The following is a 24,258-nucleotide window of genomic DNA, read 5'->3' on the forward strand; positions in this document are numbered from 1 at the left end:
CAGGCTGGGGGTAACGGGGCTCAGCTGGGGGAAAGGGGGCTGCCGGCGACCCCGAGAGCTGGGGGACGGCTCTGATCGCACCGTGGCACCGGTCCCGGCTGAGACACCCGCGGGAGCCCCGGCGCGGACCCGGTCGCCCCTCGGGCCGCCGCTACCGGGGGTGCCGAGGGCACCGGGGGTACGGGGTGTGCCGGGGGTGTCGGTACCGGGGGTACGGGGCTGCCGGGGCGCTGCGGATGCCGGGGGTACCGTGGATGCCGGTGCCGGGGTTACTGTGGTACCGGTGCCGGGGTTACCGTGGATGACGGTGCCGGGGGTACCGTGGATGCCGGTGCCGGGGGTACCGTGGTACCGGTGCCGGGGTTACCGTGGTACCGGTGCCGGGGGTACCGTGGATGCCAGCGCCGGGGTTACCTTGGTACCGGTACCGGGGGTACCCGGGGTGCCGGTGCCGGGGGTACCGTGGATGCCGGCGCCGGGGGTACCGGTGCCGGTCGCGGATTGGCGGCGGCCGCGGCCCCTCCCCGGCGGGGCGGTGCGGCCCGGCGGGCCCGGCCCGGTGCCCGGCAGTCTGCGGGCGCTGCGGAGCGAGCGCGGCCATGGCGGCGGCCCCGGCGGGTACATAAGGCGGGCGGGGAGCGGCACCGGGGGCCGGCACCGGGACCGGGGGTGGCGGGACAGGGCCGAGCTAACGGGTCTCTTCTCCTCATTTCTCCCCGCAGAGGCGGACACCCGGCAGCGGCTGCTGCGCACCGTCAAGAAGGAGGTGGGTGCGGGACCACAGGGAGCACCGGCGGCTGCGGCGGCTCCTGCCCGGGGGGAGCTCCGGCCCCCCCACCTCGGCATCCGCTGGCTCCGGCTGCTGCTACCGCGGGTTTAAGTGCCCCCCAAAAACCAGCCCGAGAACGCACCCGGGCGCGGTTGCGGGTCCCGGGAGGCGGAGAAGCATCCCTGCAGCGCCAGTGCCCGGCATCCTTGGAAAATCGCCTCTGGCTGGGGGCAGAGCGCGCCACAATTTGGGATTTTCCGCAGGGGAAAAGGGGCGACTGCCGGGGCTGCATCCTTCCCTGGGCAGCGGGGATGGGACGAGCCCTCCCGCAGCACGGCGCTCCTTGGCGGGGCGGGGGGCAGCGGGTGCTGGGGAAGAGGGAGGGGGCCCGAATGTGTGTGTGCCCGGTGCGGGGTGATGGCGTTTGGCGTCTCGGCCGTGCTCCCTCTTCTCAGGCATCTTTAACTCCGTTAGTTCGTGCCTTGTTCCGTGCTGGGCCGCCTCGAGCCCCGTGTTTATCCCGTGTGTCCGTCGGGTCACGGAGCCCAGCCCTGCCCGGTGCTGGAGCTCTGGGTCACCGGGAGCTGTTGTGGTGTCCTGCCCACGCTCTGTCCCTGCCGGTCACCTCCCGGGATGCCGGAGCCAGGGGCGTGTGTGGTGTTTTGTTTCTGGTGTTACGAGCACCTCTCTCTCCGGTTTACAGGCTCCCGGGGAGTGCAGGGCGCTGCTCGGAGTCGGGAGAAGCAGAGCCGTGGGTGGTGGGTCCGGGGAGGGTCCAGACCGCTTCCCACCTTTAATCCTGTGCCGGCTGTGGTGCTAAAGGAATGCTACTGGTTGCCTGAGCAACAGCTATTAAACCAGGAAAAGGGCATGACATTTATTTAGCGTTGTGGATGGAGCTGCCATCTCATTATTACTGTCTGTGGCAGCTCCTGAGTGCAGGGAGGGCTGCTGCAGGGTGGGAGCCTGGCTTCCCCCGGAGCCTCTCCTGTGCTGCCCTTCAGAGCCCGGCTTTGCTCCCTCCCAGCGCCGTGTGCTGCGGGAAAGTGGAGCCGGTACCTCGGGGAGCAGAGCTGGGGTGGGCCCGTGCCCTTCTGCCGGTTTTTGGGGAGATAATGTGGGTCTGGTGGATGTGAGAAAAGCCTGAGGGAGGGAAGGGGTGTGTGGAGAAAGTCCTCCTGCCCTCTGCAGTGCCACCATGGTGCTGTGACCTGGGTGTTTGGCACGCTCTGGGCTCTCTCCAGCAGCCCCTTGGTGCTGGCACACCGCAGAGGCTTTTTCCTGGTGATCCCATTGTTTGGGATGTCGGTGTGGATGCGGGCTCCCTTCCTGTGCAGGTACCAGGTGGTTCCCATTCCCTTGGGATTTGCCTTCCACTAGTCCTTCCACTCCTGCTGAACTTGGGCAGGGGCTGGGTCCAGCCGTGGGGGGATTCCATGGAGGACCCGTGCTCTCCACGTGGGCTTTGCTCTGGTAGGAATTAAAAACCTGAGGAATTAAAAACCATGATCCTGTAGGTTATGGAGTTAATTATTTAGCACCACCCCTGAAACCGGGAGCAGGTTCTTGTGCCTGTTGCTCCCTGCTCACGCTTTTGGCTTTGCTCCCTCTTCTAGGCTGGCCTTAGGTTAAGCCAGGAGCTTGCGTAGACTCCAAGGAGCAGTAGAAAGCACCAGCTGCGGAAATTTGGAGGGTTTTTCCCCCCCCAGTTCCCAGAATTTTAACCTTTCTCGAGCCTGTATTATTGTCATTTCACGAGGCCACGCCTGGTTTTGCTGCTGCCAGGGCTCTCGGTGCAGGTGAGCCCAGCTGAGAGCAGGGACAGGCAGGGCTGTGCCACGTCTGTCACCCCAGGGCCACGGCTGAGCGAGGCAAACGCTGGGAAGGAGGTCTGATCCCAGCGGGGCCAGAAACAATAAACTGGAATCACCCAGGGCACCGAACAGCCCTCAGTATTTGGCTGTTGCCATGGTTAAGGCGCTGGGTTCTGGAGAAGTCCTGTGCTGCAGTGGATGTGCAGGTTGAGACGAGCTCTGTTATCTGTCACCATCTTCGTCCTCCTTCCTCCCCCACCCGGCCCCATATGGTCACAATAAATCAAACCAACCCTGGAAGCTGCAGAATGGACTGTCTGTCAGCAGGCTGCAAGGGAAGGAGTGAAGCCTGACTTTGTGCCCCGTTGTGCAGGATAAGCAGCATGACCAACATTCTCTGATTTTTTTTTCAGAGCTTTTATCAGATGGAACGAGGCTTTTTTTTCAAACCCAGAGCCTGAAATACCCAGGTTTGGAGAGGTGTGGGTTTTCAGCTAGGAGTATTCTCCTTGCAACCTTTTTCCTCTCGTTCTTTTATAAGTTTTTTGGAGAGAGGAGAGTCCTGAGGTGTGTCTTTCACACCCTCCAGGCGTGGCACAGGGGAAGGGAAGCAGCAGGTGTTACCTGTGCGATCCACCTGCACACGTGTCCCTGGAATGTGAGCTGAGTGAAAGGCTGAGTGGTGTATGAAAGCAAACAGTCACCTCGGCTGTTCTTCTGCAAAAACTTAGTTTATATTTAACTTGCCACCCTGAGCAGCTCTGAGTCTCCACTCATCACTAACTGGTGGACCTGGATTGAACATTTTGCTGCCTGCCCTTAGGATTCTTTCAAAAGATTGGGGCTGACCACAGCCTGCTTGTCTTCTGCCAGAAATATTGTTTATTTTTCAGTAGCTGGAATGGTTGTCACCGTGTAGCTGTTGACTAATTCCTTCATCATGTGTCATGGGAACAACAGTCAGTCTCTTCCTCCCACCCTTTCAGAGAAGCCCCAGCCATGCTGCCTGGTTTGTGGCTAAATAACACGAATGACTGGTAAGAGCAATGTTTTTGCAGCTCGGGTTTGTTTTTCTGTGCGCCTGCCGCTCCTAAATATCAGATTGCGGGCGTCAGTGCCAGCTATTTCATTCTGGATGGGTGGAAAATTGTAAATTAATTTAATGTTACTAGGACTTGAAAAATTAATGTTGAGAGCTTTAAGTGTTCTCAAGGCCAGTTTATTTAAAAAAAAAAAAAAAGAGGAAAAGGCCTTTGTGTAGCTGTCGGAGGTGTTCAGGCAAGATAAGGATGAGGATGATGAGCTGCAGGTTGGTAATGAGAGCTGCTGTTGGCAGAGGGACCCTCTGATGTCTCTTGAACACCCTGAGCAGCCTTTTTCAGATGTTTCTGTACCAAGAGAGAACAGAGGGCCCTTAATGCAGCATTTCTCGATTGCCTGCATCGATCTGCTCTGAAGAGCAGCACTGATCACCGGGGACCATTTCCCCTCCTTTTCAGGATAAAAGCAGGGCTTTGCACAAGAGCTCTCGCGCTCCAGAAACCCCCGGCTTGAGCCTTCACCCCCAGAGCAGGTTTTGCGCTGCTTTCCCCCTTCCTCACACCTTCCCTGGGCTGGGGGACCCTCTGTCCTCTGCTGCCAAAGCATCCTGCCCTCCTCCCTCCCATCGTCCTGCCCGTTGCCATGGAAATAGCTGGCTCTGCACGGACACAGGACTTCGGGGCAATTTGGAGCTGGAAGTTTTCGGCGTCATCCTTTGCCACCTGTCAGTGGATCCAAAAGCCTCAGCAGGGTGACATCACTACCTGGGAAAAGCAGGAGCTTTGGGATGTGGCGAGAACAGAGCCTGGATTCGAGGCTGGGTGTGCTGGGAGCACAGAAATGACTAAAGTTCGCCTGAAATGTTTCCTTAAATGCCTGTATTGAGCATTTACAGCGAGCAGCGCCAGCAGTGCCCACAGATGGCGTGGAAATGCGCGTTTGACAAGCACAACGGGAATAGAACCAGCTATAACGTGATCTCAGGCAGCTTAAATTAGTGTGGTAAGCACGGAGTTTTTGGCCAAAAAAGTTGGTGCTCTGTGAAGAAAGCCTGGTGCAAAACACTGTCAGCAAGTGCCAGAAGCTGGGATCACCCCTGAGTCCCCCAGGGTGCAATGTTGCATTATGGATCCTTCCATTAATGCATTTCAAACTCATTTTCCAGCAGACTGCACAGATATTTGGAGCTCTCCTCGCTTTTCCCCGCGAGGAGCCTCATCCCAGTCCCCAGCTGTGAGCACCCATGGCTCCTGGGGAAGGGCTGGCCTGGAATTCCCTCCTGTGTGTCACGTGGAGGATCCCTCAGCTGCAGGAGGTGCCGTGTTTTATTCAGCAATCGCTCATAAATAATTGAATGAGACTTTTTAGAAAAGCCAAAGGTCTCAAGTGGGCTGGAGGGTGATCGATGCTTCTGAGGCAGCAGGAGCTGGGAGCTGCCAAATGGCTTTCAAGGCAAGTGCCTGGTGCCATCAGAGCTGTCCCCGTGCTGTCCCCTCGTGCCAGGGGCCACCGAAATGTCTCCGGGTATAAAAGGTGCCTGTGCCCTGCAGCTGGGGGTGTTTTAATTGATCCAGGCACAATTAATTGGGATATTTTTGTTTTAGTGGTCTCTTGGAGGAGCGGCAGAGCGTGGCTGCAGCTCGTGGTGGTGCTGGGCAGTCAGTCTGGCACCTGTTTTTTGGGATGGTTGCGGCGTTTGTTGCTGGAAAGATGAGGAATGTGGTAGCGCAGGAGAAACGGGGAATCCTGCAGCGCCGAGTTTGCAAATGGGAATTTTATCAACAAGGCTGCTCAAAAAGGGTGTTGTAGCAACGAGGCAGGCAAGAGGCAGACATTTCCTCTTCAAATGTGAAGATAAATCTGGTTGGTGTGAGGTTTTAGTCTGAGAAGTTCTGCTTTGGCTGAAAAAGTGGCTTTAGCTCCAGCATGGGCAACGTGATGAAATATCCCAGGATTTCCATCCAGCATTCCCTGCACACAGAGACTCCTGTGGGCACCAGAAGGACTTGGGGTTTGGAATGATGTCTTTGTGTCCTGGAGCCGAGCAGAGATTCTGCACCTGCTTTGCCTTGGACACCTTTGGTGCATCCGGCAAAACCAGGCTCACATTCCTGCTGGGAAATATTCCCTTGCAGTGCAGGGGAGTCTGCGTGTCCTGGCAAGCGCGGCCCTGCCTGGGGATGGCCTGATGTTGCATCTCAGTGATCCTTCAGCATTTTGTCCCCCCTGAGAGGTGACAGTGCTGCCGTGTTCCGTGGGGAGCTGCTTCCTGTGGAGGTTTTTTTCGTGGAAAGAGACCTTGGTTGGAAGAAGCAATTACAGGAGAGCTCAGACTACGGCAAGGAATGCCCACGTGCACTCGTTGCACCAAAACTGACAGGGAAAATGGGATTTTTTTTTTTTAAGTGCAAGAATTCACTCCAAACACATAATCAGAGCAAGGATGAGAACGCTGATGAGAACGAGAAAGCTTCAGCTTGGAACAGAATTTGCAAAGAAAATGTACAAAAGCAAATCAAGTTTAAAACCTCTTTCATCAATGGATTTTTTTCTTAAATTATTTTGTTGTTTGGTGGCTTTTGAGGGCTGGATGGTTCTCCTGGGCCAGGTGGATTGAACAGGAACAATGAGCCTGGAAGTGCTGGGTAGATGGTTGGGCTCAGTGATCTTGGAGGTCTGTTCCAACCTGAACAATTCCATGATTCTGTGACGATTTCTGTGGCTCTGAGGGGATGCAGGCAGTGCAGCTTCCTGGCTCGGGTCTTGCAGCATCTCATCCAGCCCATCAGACACCCCAGGTGTTCTGAGGGACCAGGAGAAATCTCCATCTCCATCCCTTCCATCACCTCCGTCATCTCATCCCTTCCATCACCTCCGTCATCTCCATCCCTTCCATCACCTCCATCATCTCATCCCTTCCATCACCTCCGTCATCTCATCCCTTCCATCACCTCCGTCATCTCATCCCTTCCATCACCTCCGTCATCTCCATCCCTTCCATCACCTCCGTCATCTCCATCCCTTCCATCACCTCCGTCATCTCCATCCCTTCCATCACCTCCGTCATCTCCATCCCTTCCATCACCTCCGTCATCTCCATCCCTTCCATCACCTCCGTCATCTCCATCCCTTCCATCACCTCCCTCAATCATCCCATCCCTTCCATCACCTCCCTCAATCATCTCATCCCTTCCATCACCTCCCTCAATCATCTCATCCCTTCCATCACCTCCGTCAATCATCTCATCCCTTCCATCACCTCCGTCAATCATCTCATCCCTTCCATCACCTCCGTCATCCCGTCCCTTCCATCACCTCCGTCAATCATCTCATCCCTTCCATCACCTCCATCTCCATTTTTTGCTGTAAATCCTTTGGATTTGGGATGGGATGCTCTCCCACTGCTTTGGCTCCAGCGTGTGGCTGCTGTGCCACATTTTTTGCTCATCCAGGCGTTTTTTGGTGCTGGATATGACAACCAGGCCCATTCCTGGATCTGGAGACCAGGAGCATCCCCACAGCTGCTCTCAGGCTGTGGCAACGTGAGCGAGCTTGACCCTGGAACAGGACTGGGAAAAGGATCTCCCTGGGGACTCTGTTTGCATCTGGCTCGCTGTAAACAATTTCACAGAGTTATGAGCATGGCCAAATAGACAGGAGGTGCTGTGCTTCCACAGAAATGCCTTAATAACCCGTGAAAGGCTTTGCAAGAGGCAGGAAAACAGACTGCCAGCATCCCTGAATGATGCAGAGAACAGGTTCTGTAGGGAAAATGCTGACCAGGTGCAACAGTTGTGGGTCAGTATTGCCTTGGACTAATTAAACCTGGAGTTCTTGGCTTGCTCCTGGTGCCTGCACCTCGGTGGTGGCTGTGATAATATTTGGCTTGTTCCAGCAGTGGGAATGACAACAGGGCTGGGTGTGACAGCAAAGCTGGACTTTGGATGAGGCATTTCCCTGGGAATTTTGTAACAGGGAGGTCTAAGCCTTTGTCCCAGCCTGGGGCTGTTGGACACGTGTGGGTTTGATTTCCCTTTCCAGGAGGACTTGTCGTGTGCTCTCAGCTGGAGCCAGGGGGGTTGTTTGTGCTGTTGTGGAATACTTGATGATACTCCCTCTCAAATTTACCTACAGCTAAATTATTAGTTGCTGTTTTAATTTCCTTTCTAATAGAAGAAGAGCAAACATCTCATTTCCCTAGGCTGGCATGAGATCCGGAGTGGGCAGCCTCATCTGTTGGGATTGTTCTGTCTACAATCTGAGAATTAGCATTAAAATGCTGGAATGCAGCACATCCAGAGGCTGTTCAAGTCTTCCCCGTGGAGGGAGCCAAGTGTGGCTGAGCCCGTGTTCCCTCCCGTGTCCCCGGAGTGTCACAAATTCCCGGAGGATCCTGGAGCACGTGGCAGATCCCGGCTGTGGTTGTGGTGATCCCAGCTGGCTGTGGGGAGCCTGCTCCGAGTGGGAGAGTCCTTCAGGGGTCTGCAGGCAGCAGCACCCGAGATCTGTCAGGGGTTTTGGGGTTCTCTGGCTCTGAGCTGTCCTGCAGATGCCAGCTGCGTCTGTTTGGGCAAACGTGAGATGGTTTTGTTGGAAAACTTTCTTGGTGCGTAGAGAAAGTTGGGATCTCTTGGCTCTATTCCCTGGAAGCGTTGATTCTGTTCCCTGGAAGTGTCCAAGGCCAGGTTGGGGCTTGGAGCGACCTGGGGCAGTGGAAGGAGTCCTAGCCCATGGCGGGGGGAGGAATTGGATGAGCTTTAAGGTGCTTTCCCACCCAAACCATTCCAGGATTCCAAGACATCCCTTGTTTTGTGTTACGAGGCCATGTCTGTCTGTCTGTCCTCTACCTTCTAGGGCTGATGTTTGTGTTTGCCACACACCAGGTGAGTCCCCTTGTTGCAGTGCCCTTCCCACTTCCAGCCCTTTAGACTTCCCTGACTTATTTTTAGCGTTACAACCTCAGCCAACACAGTGCAATTTATTTATTTTTTTTTTTTAACTTTTAATGAGTAATTTTCCACTAAACTGTGTCTCTTGGAAGGTGTTCTGTTTGTGCCTCGAGCGTGCAGGTGGTTTGTGCAGGGTTGGCACCGAAATGCCCGGTGTCAGAGCCGTGTCCTGCTGTCCTGGATGGTCCCCAGGCCCTGGACAAACAGATGGTCACTGCCCTGGGGAAGGCCCTGTGGCCTGAGGCACTGCCAATACATTGAAATTTCAAACAAACATTTGAATAGACTGCTTGTATTGGACTCTGCACATCGATTTTCGGGTGTATTTGGGGGGGATGGGGTGGGGGGTATAAAATCCTGGCATCACCAGCGCTGCCATGAGTGCGCATTTAATGCCCATGTGTCATCATTTTCTGGGAGATCGGTTGGAGGTGTGAGAGGGAAGTGCTGTGCCCTGCTGCCAGAGGAAGCTCAGCCTGCCTGGGCGAGGGTCAGGAGCCATCTGGACAAGGGTGGCTCAGCCAGCTGCGAGAGCCGAATTTCAGGGAATCCCTGAGGGCCCCCGAGATGTGAACCTTCCTCCCAGGGATGGCTCCAGGGCTGGGCAGGCTGCCAGAATGTCTTTGGTGGCCACCTGGAATTCCAGGTGGAGGAAAAGGGGTGGCTCTGGGCAGCACCCAGGTGCTGGTGGATGCGAGGTGTGTGCTGCTTCCCATCCCTGACCCACCCCTGCAGCCAAAGCCAGGGGATGTGTGGGATGCAGAACCTCCTCTCCCCTTGCTGGGACTTGCTCTGTCCCCGTTTCTGCTGCTGAAGTGTAAAATAAAACGCTGCTGGAGCAAGGAGCCCTCGGTGAGGATTGCAGCTGCAGTTAAGGAGGTGAGGAATGAAGGAGCACCAGGAGGTGCCCTGACCAGGGACAGCTGCAGTTTTAGGACACGATAAAGCACTGGGCTGGAAGGTGGAGCTTTATCCTGGTCCCTGGGGTGTTCCTGCAGGTGGAGTCGCTGCTCTGAGTGCGGGGCTGGGATTTGGGAGGTGCAGGAGCTGGACCGTGCTGTGCCAAGAGGAATTTCCCAGCGCTCTGAGCCACCTCCAGGCCCGAGTTCCACGTCTGGGTGACATTCCTTGCTGTGAATTCCTGACTCAGTACCAGCTCATCCCAGCTGCTGGCATCCAGGGAAGTTTCAGGGCTCTGTTAGTCACGGAGCAGGGATCTCACCTGATGGCTCTGCCAAAGAGCAGCTCTTGGCTCAGAGGGGACTCTGCTCTTAATCCATACTCAGGATTTCCTTTATGGAGCTGTCAGCCGCGCATTACCGGCCTTGATTATACCTTGCGAAGGAGTTTAATTCCCCAAATGATGCCATTAAAGGTCTCTCATTCAGGCGAGGTTTGCCTGGCCAAGTCTTGACCTGCTCTTTCCCTCCTCCCCGTGCCCCCAGGGAGAACACCTTGCTGAGCAGAGCTTCCTTCACACCCTCAGCCCTGCGCTGGGAACGCTTTCCCCCGCGTTTTCCAAAACCAAGATGTTATAGAAGCGCTGGAAGATGAGATCCAGGCATGCTGGCAGCTGTGTTTGAAAGGAAAAGTGGTTGGGAACCGAATGTTTAAGGAGCAAAGGCTCAGCTGGGCTTTGGCTGGTTTGCAGCAGGATTAGGGAGGGTGACACCCGGGGATGGAAGTCACCACTCTGCTGCCAGCCCTGCCCTGGCGGGGCTGAGCTCCCGTCTGCTCCCTGCAAAAATTTCCCTCCTGATTTGTGTGGGGTCCTGTTTGTTTCTGTCCCCTAATGGTGCCCCTGACGAGCACTAAGTGACAGCTTCCTCTGGATCAGCTGTGAGTCAGAGAGGGCAGAGCTGCTGGCGCTGCTGTGCAGATGGAATTCCTGGGCACAGCTGGTGCCAGGTGATCACTGAATTAGGCGTTGATGGATAGTTGCAGTCGTTTGGGGCAGCTGTGCCACAGGGGATTTGTCAAACAAAATGAGAGAAACAGAACAATGCTGTAAAAACCTTAAATGTGAGATCTGGGTACCTTTAGTAGATGGCTTTTATCTCAGTGATGCTCGGTTCCCTCAGTTAATTCTTGGCTCATCGTTTTCCTACGGTGAAGTTTCTCAAAGGTGAAACAACCCCTTTTCTATACCTGACTTTTTGAAGTAGCTGGTGATGCTCAGCAGGCAGAGCTCCATCAATCCTCCCTGAGATCTCCTGTGCCACTGGGAAAACCTGGGAGCAGAGGAAGTTCCTGTGCACCCACCCCACCGCAGGTCTCCTCGCTCTGGTCCACGGCTGAAATTCCCAGTTTTCCCTAACTGCCTCTGTCCTGCAGGTGAAGCAGATCATGGAGGAGGCTGTGACGAGGAAGTTTGTGCATGAGGACAGCAGCCACATCATCTCCTTTTGTGGTGAGTCTCCCTTCTGTGCTGGCTTGGACTGGGGTTTTTGGTGCATTCCCTGCCCGGGCTGTGCTGTGTGCCATTCCTGGGAACACGCTGCGGCTCCAGGACCTTGGGCTGGGGAAGTGGGGAGTGCCAGAGGATGGATTGTTCTGGCAGAGGTCACAGTCCCTGAGGTCTTTGTGCTTAAAATGTACAGGGATGTGTCAAAAGAGAGAGGAGTGCTGGCAGTGTGTGCAGCCATTGAGGAAGGACTAGAAATAATATTTTATTTTTAAATCCCCTTGAGAATTGATCCAGCTGAAAGTCTGTCAAGTCCAAATCTTTTCCTTGCTGTTATGGAATGGGAGTTTATGGAGAGGAGGCTGGGCTTTCTCCTTTCCTGCTGGTCCCTCACATCAAAGACCCTCAGGAGCCTGTTCCCAGCCTGTGGCCCCTGTGTGGCATCGAAAGAGCGGAGCAGACTTCCAGGTGTGACTCATTCCCTGCTTTTCTGTGCAGCACGAGGCTTCTCAGCCTGGGATTATTTATAGGCTCCTGCGACAGGGAGCTGAGGCATCCAGGCTCGAAGGGCTCCTTGCTTCCTTCTGGCCTCCTTTAAGATGCTGCTGCCCTTTCCCTGGTGTCCCCCTCCTGCTCCGTCTGCTGTTCCTCTCACCGGAGCTGCTCCTGCACCTTCCCTGGTGTTGTGTCTCTCCAGGAGCTGGGTGAGCTTATAAATAACCTCTTTCCTTGCCAAGCAGAGCGTGCTGCAAGCCTGGCTCTGGCTGCCAGAGCTGCCCTTTTCCCTGGAGAGAGGGAGAGAGAGAGAGAGAGAGAGGGAGCTGCCTTCCCAGCAGAGCCCTCCTCGCGGAGCCCTGTGCGCAGCCAGCGAGGCGCAAACCCCTCCGGATGGAGCCGGGGGTCTGGCAGGGAGGGGCAGAGGCCCCCGGTGCTGTCAGGGGGGGTTTGGAGCAGACAAACACGAGCTGGCGTCTGTCACGTCCAGGCTGCCCTGGGAGGCTGATGGGGAGCCGGCAGCAGGGCCCTGGAAGCCCGGGCTTTGGTGTCCACAAGTGGTTTGGATTGTGTCAGAGCTCAGAAATACCTTCAGTCTTTTGCCAGGAGTCAAAGCCTCCTCCTTACCTGTAGCTGAGCAGGGCCCCTGCACCGTGTGTGTTTGCTGTGGGTTGTATCCTGTGTATCCTGGCTCTGCTGTAGGCTGTATCCTGAGGGACGAGGAGAATCTCTTTGCAGTGGTGACGCAGCTGAGCTCCAAAACTCACCCGATTTAAAAATCCCACCATTACCTCTGGATTTAGTAGAGCACGGGGAGGGGTTTTCCTATGGGAGCTGCACGTTTCCCTGTGGTTTTGCCAGCAGGAGTGGTGCTCTGCTTAGGTTCAGATCTGGCACTGGGAACAGATGCTGCTGACAGCTCTGCCTTGATGCTCTGTGCCAGAGGCCTTCCAGGAGCTGAGATTCCTCCCTGCCTGGCAGGAGCTGGGATGTGCTGCCCGTGAACTGAGCACAGGCAGAGCACCAGTGCTCCCGTTTGTCTGCTGGGAATTTGGAATGGAGCTGGTGGCACTGGGAGCTCACTCTCTTGGGAGTGCAGCTGGGCAGGAGCAGCCCCGGCTGCTCACCCCCCGTGGGTACCTGAGCTTTCAGCACAGGAGCTGGGCACTCCAAATGGGCACCCCTGGGGCTGTTTGTCACTTGTATTTCAGCTGTGGAACACAGGACAAATGAGGGAGATGTTGGCTTTTCTGGCAAAGCCGTGGAGCGGTTTGGATTTTATTTTATTTTGTGTCGGCACAGAATCCTGGGGCAGGTGAAGCCCTCTGGGCTTTGGGAGGGCTTGTGCAGGGCCTGGTTTCAAAGCCAGGTGTCCATGCAGTGCCTCTGCCTGGCTGCTGGGGGTCAGCAGGGCTGGGCTGGCCCAAATCCGTTGTTCTGCCAGCACAGGCCATGTCTCGTCCCTTGGATGCTGCTGCTCGGCACCGAGCTCAGGCACAGCACGGAGCAGGGCAGGATAACGAGCCTCTCCCAGCCAGGGAGCTGCTGGGATGGGGCTGCATGGAATGCCGTTTTCCTGTCTCCATGGAGTTGTTCAGCTGGAGGGAAGCGTCTCTTTCCAGGCAGGAGGTGAAGCAGCGTCCGGCGCGCTCGGCTCAGCAGCGTTCGCTTCCCGGGGAGGAGGGAGCAGGACTCCTTGTCAGACCTGGATCAAGGGGCTGAGGACTGCGGGTCCGAGTGATTTTCCCAGTGCTTTGATCAGCCTGTTTAATCCGTCTGTGTTTGGCACTCGGCATCCATCCTGAGCCCTCCCAGGGGACTTTGGGAGCGAGCTGCCGGCGGAGCCTGCGTGTGTGCGCGTCTTTCTGCGGAGTCATCGCCAATTCCCGGGATCCCTGCTCACCGTGGTGGGACAGGGAAGGTGTCTGGGGCTTTCTGGGCACTCACTGAGGTTTGGTGAGTGCCTCTGGGCAGAGTCCAGCACATGGAGCCAGGCACAGCCTTCCACAGGGGCTCAATGAGTCCCCATGTCCCCAAGTGCCAACGGAGTCCCCAAAGCCAGACTGAGCTGCTGGCATTGCCAGTGGTTTATCCACAGGTTCTTTGTTCCTTTCAGCTTTTCAGAAAAATGTTTGTATGAGCACTGAGATTTTTCTGGGGGAAAATTTCCCCATTTCCTGTGCTGCTTTAGAAACCCTCAGTGTACCTGTCCTTTCTGCTGAGCTTTCTCCTCCTGCACAGGGAGTGAAACCTCCTGTTCCAGCTGTGCCTGTCCCTCGGACTGGGCTGAATGGAAAACATCATGGAGATGCTGGTTTCTCCACAATCCACAAGGAGAGTCTCAGCCTGTTTGCCCAGCACAGCAATTGCCCTGCCTGGAGAAGCTGTGGTGCTTGTTGTTAATTCCCATGTGGGATGGGATTACAATTTCTTGAAGCCAAGGTGGGGATGTCTCTGCCTTCAGATTTGCTGTCTGAGGAGTTTTAGGAGCTTCCATCCGTGGAAGTGTTCAAGGATAGGTTGGATGGGGCTTAGAGCAACCTGGTCTAGTAGGAGGGGTCCTGATGAACAGTCCCTTTCTGGATTCCTTGGAGTCCCCTCAGATCCTGGGGCGTGCTGTGAGGTCTCCACACAACCTCCTCTTCCCCAGGCTGAACATCCCCAGCTCTCTCAGCCTGACTCCGTGGGGAAGGTGCTCCAGCGACCCCGAGGTCGGCTCAGGGGGGGTGGAGCACGGTGCTGGTAAAGCCAGGATTGCGTGGTGCTAATTAACCGTGTGTTCCATCGGTGGGCCAACCACTCCTCCAAGAGCTGGAGCCGATGGCCCCCGTGGGTCCTTCCAGCTGGGAACATTCTGATCCCGAGGCCTGTGCTCTCCGCAGCCGCCGTGGAATGCTGTGTGCTGTTCGGGCTGAAGCGGAGGGCGGCCGGGTTCCTGCGCAGCAACAAGATCGCAGCGCTGTTCATGAAGGTGGGCAAGAGCTTCCCCCTGGCAGAGGAGCTCTGCAGGAAGGTGCAGGACCTGGAGCAGCTCATTGAGAACGCGTAAGGCACCAGCGTGGCTGCCAGTCCTCTCCGCTCGCTCGGGTTTTGGGGTGGGGAGTGTGCTTTGGGTCCAGCTTGAGCCTCGACAGGAGGAATTGCTCCTTCGGTCCTCTCCTGGGTTTTTTATACCTTGACCAAGCTGGTTGCTGTTCTAAGAGACTGAGTTGTGGTTTAAGCAGCGGTGGACAAGTTCTAACTCCCTCTGCCCCTGCCCTGGTGCTTCAGGGACAGCTGAGCACGCTGCTCCTGAGCTGTCACAATTTATGGAGCAGCTCACCCAGCCAGCTGGAGCCACGTTTGGCCTGTCTCAGTGTGCAGGGCTTGAACCTGCAGTAATTCAGCTGCTGCTTGGGAGAGGATTACTCATCCTTGGACAATTAGCAGGGAGATGGATGGAGCAGCTACCTGCGGGCAGGGGTTTGAAGCTGTCCTGAGGTGAGCTGCTGTGCCTGTGAGCTCAGCCATGGGCTGGAGGACTCTGCTGAGGGAGAGCAGAGTTCTGGGGTGTCTTTACAGTGGGGAACTGATTTGGTGACCTCTGGGTTCAGGTGCAGGTGTGGCCCCTCTGGAACAGGGGATGGGATGGGGACAGGAAGCACCTCCAGAGCTCTGTCCCAGGCAATTCCCTGGGATCCCGCAGCCACCACAGTCAACACCCCCAAACCCCTGGTGGCAGGAGTTCCCCGGGCTCCCTCAGAGTTCAGGGATGAGCCTGTGCTCTTGTTGTCTCTTGTCTTGTACCTCTAAAGGCGAAACCAAGCCCAGGGGGTCCCGGAGAACGTGCGCAAGGTGCCGAAGCTGCCCAACCTGTCCCCTCAGGCCATCAAGCACCTCTGGATCCGCACAGCCCTCTTCGAAAAGGTCCTGGATAAAATCGTGCACTACCTGGTGGAGAACAGCAGGTGAGCCCTGGCACCCGTGTCCCTGTCCCCAGTCCTGCCCTGGGACAGGTTGGTTAGGAGATGGTGATGCTTGCAGCGTGCTGCAGGAGGGTTGCTGCTCCCCAGGAGATTCTCAGCTGGCAGAAACAGCCTGTTTAGGGCTTCTTGTCCTCTCCCCATCAAGGGGAGGTGCAGAAAGAGAAGGGCATGATGGGGAACCACGTTTGGCCTGTCCCAGTGTGCAGGGCTTGAACCTGCAGTAATTCAGCTGCTGTTTGGGAGAGGATTACTCATCCTTGGACAATTAGCAGGGAGATGGATGGAGCAGCTACCTGCGGGCAGGGATTTGAAGCTGTCCTAAGATGAGCTTACCACTCATCTGTATAAACCACAGTCTATGACTTTGCAGTGCTCCAGCATTCTGCTGTCCTTTATTTCTTCTAGTAAGTACTATGAGAAGGAAGCTCTTCTGATGGATCCCGTGGATGGGCCAATCCTTGCATCTTTATTGGGTAACCCTTTCTTTACTTGCCTCCCCTCCTTGCTTTCCAAACCCACGCCCCCAAAGGTGACCGTGGGATCAAGGATGGCTCCCTTACGTTTGGGATGTTCCTCTCCACAGTGGGGCCCTGTGCACTGGAATACACGAAGATGAAGACTGCTGACCACTTCTGGACAGACCCCTCTGCAGATGAGCTGGTCCAGAGGCACCGGATCCACAGCTCCCACTGCCGCCAGGACTCGCCCACCAAGCGCCCGGCGCTCTGCGTGAGTTTGGGATGAGCCTCCCTCTGCTCCTCCCAGATCCACAGGATCAGGGCTTCCTTTTGCTCGGAAAGGCCTGTGGGGCCCTCTGATGAGGGAAGTCTTTGAGGCAGAGGTTCTGGGAACATGGCCCATGGAGGGCACTGGTGTGCCAGCCCCTCCTGGCACTGCATCCACGGTCTGTGTCCCTTGGGACCATCATGGGTGAGCAGAGAGCTGAATCTGGTCTGTGCATTGCAAGCAAAGCTCACTCCTGGGGCTTCTCTGAGCTTGGACAGAGTCAGGAACCCCCTTAGAGGACCCTGAGGGAAAGATTTCTGGTAGTGACTCTCATAGGTGAGGAGGGGATGAGGTTCAAGAGAAGCTTTTGGGAAGCCAGAGGGTGTCTGTGCTCACCTGACACTTGTGGGCGTGTCTCTTGCAGATTCAGAAAAGACATTCCAGTGGCAGCATGGATGACAGGCCATCCCTGTCTGCCAGGGACTACGTGGAGTCCCTGCACCAGAATTCCCGAGCCACGCTCCTGTACGGCAAGAACAACGTCCTGGTGCAGCCGGTGAGTTCCTGCTGGGAAACCTGGGCTTGGAAACACTGCTCTGCTCCTCGGCACCTTGTTCCATCCCAGATTGCTCTTGGATGGAGAAAAGCACGTTTTTAATCTGGGAACACAGTGAGTGGACTGTGCTTGTGGAGGTCTTGGTGATTCTCCCAGTGGGATGGAAGAGGCAGAAGCAAAGCTTCTCTCCCTGCCCATTCTTCACCACAAAACTCCTTCTCCTGCTTCTTGCAGTCAGACAAATGAAGTGCAGACTGCTTTTAGGTGTTGCTATTGTGCTTTCCTTGCTGGGCAGTTGCCCTCAGCCCTTTTCCAAGGCCTTGAGGTGTCCTGGAGTCTCTGCTAGGAGGTTTTCCAGGGACACAGAGGGTTTCTCCCTGTTTGTGCCTGGCTGGTGCAGCGGGCAGGGCTGTGTGAGGGGCCCCAGCTGGGCTCCAGGGCTTTGTGCTTCTGGCATCCTCCAGCTCACTCTGTCGCTGTGTTTCTCTTCCCAAGCGAGATGACATGGAGGCAATCCCGGGATATCTGTCCCTTCACCAGACTGCTGACATCATGGCCCTGAAGTGGACCCCCAACCAGCTGATGAACGGCTCCGTGGGGGACCTGGACTACGAGAAAAGGTGACTGCTCCGAGTGTGCCAGAGCAGGGGGGAAATGCTCCCCTGGGCCAGAGTTTGGGTCTGGGATGCAAAGGCATCACTGTTTTCCCGGAGCAATGCCTTCGTCCTTGAGCCTGTGATGGGAAGGAGGCAGGGACGGGGTGGCAGGAGGTGTGAGGTGTGTTGTCCCTGCTGGGAAGTGCTCAGCTTGTTCCAAAACAAAGTGGTTCCATTTGTTGCCCTGGGGGATTTTCTGAGAGGAATGCCCATCCTCTCCCTCCCAGAGCACTGTGCTCCCAGGTTTCTCCTGGCTCCAGGAAAGTGGGAGTGTTTTTGGGACACCGATGCATTGACCTAGAGCAGAGATCTTCTTCGGCAAAACTTGGTCTCAGTTTCGTTCATCGTCAGTTGTAGTTTTTTGGGTTTTGTTTACCTGTGTTCTTTTCACCTCCCCTTTCTTCTTGGCCCCTGGGCTGTTCAGTTGTGCCTGGTACCCTCCCCTAAAATCTGTTTTCATCTCTACACTCCTTTTCTGAGTTCTTGCCTTGGGCATCAGCCTAATCTCTAAAAATTCCCAGTGTCAAGACGTGACCAAGGAAGAGAGGAGGCAGATGGCACAGTAAGTATGACTGTACAAGGAGTGACTCTTGCACACCTTCCTGTCCTTCACGAGCTGTTTTTAATGTTATTTGAGCACTATTTTTGTGGAGTGGCAGATGCTGCTGCTGCTCAGAATCTGGAAATTCACTTTGTTGCAAAGAAGTGGGATGTGATTGAGTGCTGACACCCTGGGACAGCAGTGCTGGGCTCTCCACTGGAATGAAACCCTGCCTCTCTTCTCTGTCTGGTGGCCACCAGCTCTCCAGCATGTTCTGGATTTGCTCAGACACCTCGAGGTGCCTGTGCTGAGACAGTTCTTGAACAGAAGCGCTGAGACCAGATCTGTTGTGAGCTCTGAAAAAGCCCCACAAATTGTGAAGGGTGTATTTCCCCTCCCCAGGGCAGAGCAGCAGCCCAGGCTTGGACCTCACTGCACATTTCCTCGGGGTTCCAGGGCTGCTCCTGAGGGATTCTTGGGGTGCTCAGAGGAGAGTGCTCATCTCTGCAGAGCTCCAGTCCCTCCCTGCAGTTGCCAGGATCCATGGACACGTTTCCTGTGTCTGGGAACAGCGTGAGGGCAGAAAAACCACCCAGGGCCTGGCTGAGCTGAGGTGGCAGGGACGGCTCCTGGTTCTGGAGGGGCGTTGTCACTCATCAGGCTGGCATCACTGCTCTGGGATCTCATCCTTTCTGTGGCTTTGCCTGGTGCCAGGGGATCTGGAGCAGGATTTGGAGCCTCTCACACCCTTGAGGCTGACGGCTTCCCTTGTCCTTCTGTTGCAGCGTGTACTGGGACTATGCCATGACCATTCGCCTGGAGGAGATCGTGTATCTGCACTGCCACCAGCAAGGTAAGGCCAGAGCCGGGGCTGCTGGGGGCTGTGTCACCCCGGCACTCGATCCCTTACCCCTGGGACGCGGTTCTGCTTTGGCTGCAGGGCGGATGCCCGGAGCTCTGGGTGGTCACTATGATTTAAGTGCTTCTAGGAAACTCTTTCCCCCAGCTCCTGGCTGTGGTGCTTGGCTGGGAGTGCTCCCAGGGAAGAGAATCCTTATTTTCCATTCCCCGAGCTTTCCTGCCCTCTGCCTTCTGTGCTGTTTCCCTCACTGATGGCCGTGTCCGCTCTCGCTGTCACCAACAGTAGACAGCGGTGGCACGGTTGTCCTGGTGAGCCAGGATGGCATCCAGAGGCCACCTCTGCGCTTCCCCCGTGGAGGGCACCTGCTGCAGTTCCTGTCCTGCCTGGAGAACGGCCTCCTGCCCCACGGGCAGCTGGATCCACCCCTCTGGTCACAGCGGGGAAAGGTGGGTGCCTGCTCCTGCCGGACCCTCTGCCCGGCGTTAGTGGCTGCTGTGTTTTAAATTATCCCCTCCCAAAATTAATAAGGAAGGTGGGGCTTAAAACGAGGTGGTTGGGTTTAGCTCGTGGCCTTGCCCAGCTGGACAGAACCTTCTGGAAAGCTCTGGGGTGGTATGGGTGTCACCGAGACACAGAAAGCAGTCACACGCAGACGAGACTTCGCAAGGCAGAGGTCCTTCCGATCCCAGCTCACAGCTGAAAGCCGAGAGAAGAAGAGACCCCTTTGTTTGTTTTTTTACTTTTTGTACATTTGTGGGTCTAGCAGAAGATTGGCTTTTTGGGGTTTCCACCCCTCAGCCTCAGTGGCCAGACGAATTGTCAGTTACAATTGTTTTCAGGCTAGAAATATGCAAACAAAGGACAGAGAATGAAAAACAAAGGGTTTGTTTATATTACTTCTGTGGGAAAGGTAGAAAACTGCTCTAATATGCTACAGTAACTAAAAGATCTGACTCCATTTATGAAAATCAAAAGGCTAATAAAGAACCTCAGAAAAACCAGGGTAACAGTATGGGAGGGCTGCCCACGAGGGTTTGGTTCTCTGGGCTGTGCCCAGCAGGGTTGTGGATTCACCTGCCGCTGGAAACGTGATCCAGGGCTGCTCCAGCCCAGGGAGCGCACAGACACGGCAAAGCACGTGGGGCAGGAGCTCGGGAAGGGAGTGGGTGGCTCAGGATGGGCACGTTCTGCTCCCCCAGGGAAAGGTGTTTCCCAAACTGAGGAAGAGAAGCCCCCAGGGCTCCTCTGAGTCCGCGTCCGACAAGGAAGATGACGAAGCCACGGATTATGTCTTCAGGATCATCTACCCCGGGACACAGGCGGAGTTTGGTGAGTGCAGGGCAGCTTTGGGGGGGCTGTAGGAGCTGATGGGCACGGGGCAAACGGGGAGGTGGGTCCGGGGCAGTGCTGCCTGATCTTAGATGTCACCATTCCTCCCTGGGAGGGTGGGAGGTGCTGGGACAGAGAAATCGTGGAATTCCCTCCACCATCCCATCCCTGGAAGGGTCCAGTGCCAGGCTGGATGGGGCTTGGAGCAACCTGGGATCATGGAAAGTTTCCCTGCTCATGGCATGGGGTGGAAATAAATGATCTCTAAATTCCCTTCCAACCTGAATCATTCCATGATTCTATGTTTTTTTTAGGTTTTTTTTGTTTATTTGTTTTAACCTTCCACTTGCTACTGAGTCCTTTGTTTCTGCAGCTGCACAACAGCGTTAACGGTCAGAAAAAAAACCCCCAAAACCTCTTACACATAATTTCAGTGAAAAGATTCACTTTGGTCTCTTGGGGGCCGCTTTCTGCCATCACAAGCCCCCAGGGCAGATGGTTCTCTTGCTGCCCCCAGGCTGCACTAAATGCAGTGATGTTCCTTCAGTGTGGCTCCTGCAGCACAAAGGGGAGGTGACAGCACCCTGCTGTGGGTGCTGCCAGGCTGCACCCACCTCTCTTCACCCCTGACTCCAGGGAGGGGATGCTGCTGGACTCTCCAAACCAGAAATGCCTCTTGATGCCTGGTGGTGAATGATCTGAACCTGGCTGAAATGTCTGTACGTTTGTCCTCACTCTTCTGTGAGATGCCAAGAGCTGTTTTCTGACCTCTGGGGACATCATGGGTGACTTTATTAGGGAGAAAGCATGAGTTTTAGGTAGAAGACTTGTGGAGTGTTTTTTCAAAAAGCTCTGAAATCTGATGGAAACCTTTTTCCTGCATTTTGGAGGCTATGAGGGAGAAATTACATCCGCTGTGACTCGTCCATAACGTCAGTTGGAATTATACCTGGTTCTCCCTGCCTTCAGCTGACTAACATCATTCAGTGAGTCAGATAAAAACCTGATTGAAGCTAAAACAGCAGACAGAGAATGTGCCTTTCTGGGGCTGCCTTTTGATCTACCCCTTAAAATTCCATGCTGGGGGCCACATTTTCTGGGAGACGAATTGCTGCCATCTCCTCAGCTGGCATCTTCACAGCCTGTGCGGTTCCTCTGCACCTCCCCAGCCAGGGATGGGACTGCATCATCCTCTCTTCTCCACAGATTCTTCCTTTCTCCCCTTTCATTGGTGCCTTTGTCCTCTCTCCATGTCTCTAGTTGCCATTAATGGTGCTTTTCACCCATTCCTTGCACCCGTGACTGCTGGGAGAGGGAAGATGATGAAGATTCCAGCTGGAAGCAGGATGGTGGTGATCCCTAAATGGTGTCTGAGTCTCCCTGGCACATCCCGAGCTCTCCATGCCGCTCTGGGCACCTCCTGGCATCAGTGTAATGAGCTGCTGGTTGGGTCTGGTGCTCGGCTCGCCTGTGTTGTCACTTGAGAGGTCCTGCAGAGCTGTCCCTGCCACCGCTGACTGTCACTGACCCATCAGCAAAGTAGGAGGGGAAGGGACTTTTGTGGGAATAATTCAATATTTTTCCTGCCAGAGTCATTTATTCCTTATCACAGGCAAGGAGAGCCAGTGAGACCGAGGGAGAGCGAGGACACCTTTGCCCAGCCAGGAGATGAGATTTCTACCCCAATTTAATTTCCAAGGAGGCGTAGAAAGGATTATTCCTCATGGCTTGGGCTGTGTGTGGGTGGTACCCGGGCAGGACCCGAGGCCTTTGCAGTAGCACTTTGAGTTTAAGCGGGGATTAACAAGTGACAACATGCAGAGCTCCTGCTGTCCCTCTCAACCTCTTCATCCAAGTCTTCATCTCCTGTCTTGTGACTTGGATGCTCCCTTCTTTCCCTGAACTTTGGATGGGATCCTTTGGGGGATGGGCCTTTTCCCTGCCACTAATCCACTCTTCCTGGGGCAGCAGCTGATTTCAATCCTGTCTTCTCTCTGCAGCCCCTTCTCTGGAGCCCGGGTGTTGGGTTTCTGCCGTGGTCAGCAGTTTAAGATCAGCTTTCTGAATTAGCTGGTTAATTAGCGACGGTTCTCTCTCATCAGAGCTCTTTGTTCCCTTTCCTTTCTCCTGAGCTCACCAGTGCTGTGATTCCCTGTGGTGGGCCCTGCTTGGTTGCTGGAGTCTCCTTGGGAAGAGCGGGATGCTGCATTTGCCAATGAGCTCTCTCCCTCTCTCTGCTGGGCCCCTGTAGCTCCCTGGCTCCAGGGCGGTGCCAGGCTGTAGCTGATGCTCCTCTCTGCCCTCCTGCAGTGCCCCAGGACCTGATGGACGCTCCGGGGGCCGTCCTGCCCCCCATGTGGCAGCCCAGCACCCGCAAATCCTCCTGCTCCTCCTGCTCCCAGAGCGGCTCCTCCGATGGGGGCCCGGCCAACGGCTGCAGCCACGAGAGGTACGAGGGCGCAGGGGCACAGCAGGGCCAGGGCTCAGTGTCCAGCAGCCATGGCAGGGTCAGCGGGATGTGGCTGAGGTGAGGTTTGTCCCCGCATCTGGCACATCTCCGCTGCTCCACAGCCCGGCAGCAGGAATTGCATCCCCAGTGAATCTCTGCGGGCACAGCTGCATCGGTGGGATCAAAGCCAGGCTGAGGGGATGCACAGGAGCTTTTTCTCCCCTTGCATCCCGTGTGTTTTTGTTGGCAGGGCTCCGCTGAAGCTGCTGTGTGACAACATGAAGTACCAGATCCTGTCCCGGGCTTTCTATGGATGTGAGTGTTCCCTGCTGCCTTGGGATGTGTGAGGGGTCAGGTCCTGGGCTTGGGGCTGGGAGTGGTGCTGGGGGAGCTGGGACCAGCCTGCTGTACGTGCTCAGGATGGGAACAAACAGCTGGACTCTGACTCTCAGCCTTGAGCCCCACGAGCAGCAGCGCTGGGGGTGCAAGGTGAGGGACCTGTCCCAGCAGACTCCTGCTCTGAGGGCTGGGTGTGGCTGCAGAGGGTCTCCCCCAGGGCCCAGCCTCACCAGAGCCTTCTCCTGCTCTTCATCCTCGTGTTTCCCGGAGCTCCACAGCTGAAGGTGTGGTGCTCCTGTGTCGGATTATTCTTTTTTTCTTTTTTGACCCAGAGATGGGGCTCTTCTCTTGAGAGGCATTTTAAAGGTTTTTATTCCATTTTCAGTCTTGTGTGAAGGGTGAGGCGGTTACAGATGTTACAATTCAAGCCACCAAAATCAGAAGATAAACGATTTTTTAATTACAATACATTATAAGCTGGGTTTTTTTTGGCCTATCAGCTTTTGCCACGTAATGCCGCCAAGGCTTTTAGGCCAATCATCTAAAAATACCCCTCGTGGGTTCCTACTACAACACATTTTTTCATAGTTCTATTTTCCATAGTTCTACTTCTCTAAAACATCCAGTCTGCTTGCAAGCCAATCTTTAAGCCAATCACCTTAAAACCCCCCTCGTGGCTCCTGCCACAATTCATTTTCCCGTAGTTCTGTTCCTCTAAAGCGTCTAGTCGATTGGCGAGGTCGTGATCTGAAACCTGCAAGGAAGGACTCCACAAACCCCATTCCCTGCATTCCTGCTGCAGGGCTGGCCTACTGCAGACACCTGTCCACGGTGAGAACTCACCTGTCGGCGCTGGTGAACCACAGCATCGTGTCCCCCGACGTCCCCTGCAGCGCCAGCGCGGGGCTCACCGTGGACATCTGGCACAGATACCTGCAGGACAGCTCGGTAGGGCCGTGCCCTGGGCACGCACGGGCTCTGCTGGAGCCCGGGGCAGGGTCACTGCAGCGGGTGCAGCGTGGGGGAGGTGGAAATTCATCCAGGGGTTCCTCAAGGAGGGAGGTCAGCCAGGCTGGACAGAGCCTGAGGCTCCGAATCCCTGGTGTGTTGGAGCTGGGGAGTGAACACTGCTCTTCCTGAAGAGCTGCTGCTCAGAGCCTGCCTGCAGCAGTGTCTGTCACTGCTGTCCTGAGGGGGGGTCCTGACGTGCTGCCGGGTCAGAGGCACAGCAGTGGCTTTGCTGGGCCGCTCTTTGGTGTGGAGAGCCACAATGTTCCACCCACAGCAGCCTCAGGCAGGGCTCTGAGGGATCACCTGCGGCAGACGGGCAGCGGGGCTGGGGTTGGTGGGGGTCTGGGTGTGC

The 24,258-nt window shown here is 55.7% G+C and overlaps 1 protein-coding gene across 3 annotated transcripts in view; it reads left to right on the plus strand.

Moving 5' to 3' along the window:
• The first annotated feature begins 587 nt into the window (after positions 1-587).
• SGSM1 (small G protein signaling modulator 1) overlaps positions 588-24,258 on the plus strand; it is a 36,751-nt gene continuing 13,080 nt past the window's right edge. For 2 of the 3 annotated variants that reach the window (XM_040080683.2, XM_058422784.1), the window contains exons 1-16: positions 588-618; positions 723-766; positions 10,908-10,983; positions 14,355-14,517; positions 15,267-15,419; positions 15,843-15,910; positions 16,021-16,166; positions 16,588-16,719; positions 17,215-17,339; positions 18,702-18,769; positions 19,061-19,224; positions 19,978-20,107; positions 21,368-21,538; positions 22,418-22,556; positions 22,807-22,871; positions 23,698-23,843. In XM_040080683.2, coding sequence (XP_039936617.1) covers positions 600-618; positions 723-766; positions 10,908-10,983; positions 14,355-14,517; positions 15,267-15,419; positions 15,843-15,910; positions 16,021-16,166; positions 16,588-16,719; positions 17,215-17,339; positions 18,702-18,769; positions 19,061-19,224; positions 19,978-20,107; positions 21,368-21,538; positions 22,418-22,556; positions 22,807-22,871; positions 23,698-23,843 — 1,809 coding nt within the window. In that variant the 5' untranslated portion in view covers positions 588-599. The remainder of the gene's footprint in view (positions 619-722; positions 767-10,907; positions 10,984-14,354; positions 14,518-15,266; positions 15,420-15,842; positions 15,911-16,020; positions 16,167-16,587; positions 16,720-17,214; positions 17,340-18,701; positions 18,770-19,060; positions 19,225-19,977; positions 20,108-21,367; positions 21,539-22,417; positions 22,557-22,806; positions 22,872-23,697; positions 23,844-24,258) is intronic. The other variant, XM_040080684.2, reaches the window with a different exon arrangement.

The sequence above is a fragment of the Hirundo rustica genome, chromosome 17, assembly GCF_015227805.2.
Source record: "Hirundo rustica isolate bHirRus1 chromosome 17, bHirRus1.pri.v3, whole genome shotgun sequence".
Classification (NCBI taxonomy): domain Eukaryota; kingdom Metazoa; phylum Chordata; class Aves; order Passeriformes; family Hirundinidae; genus Hirundo; species Hirundo rustica.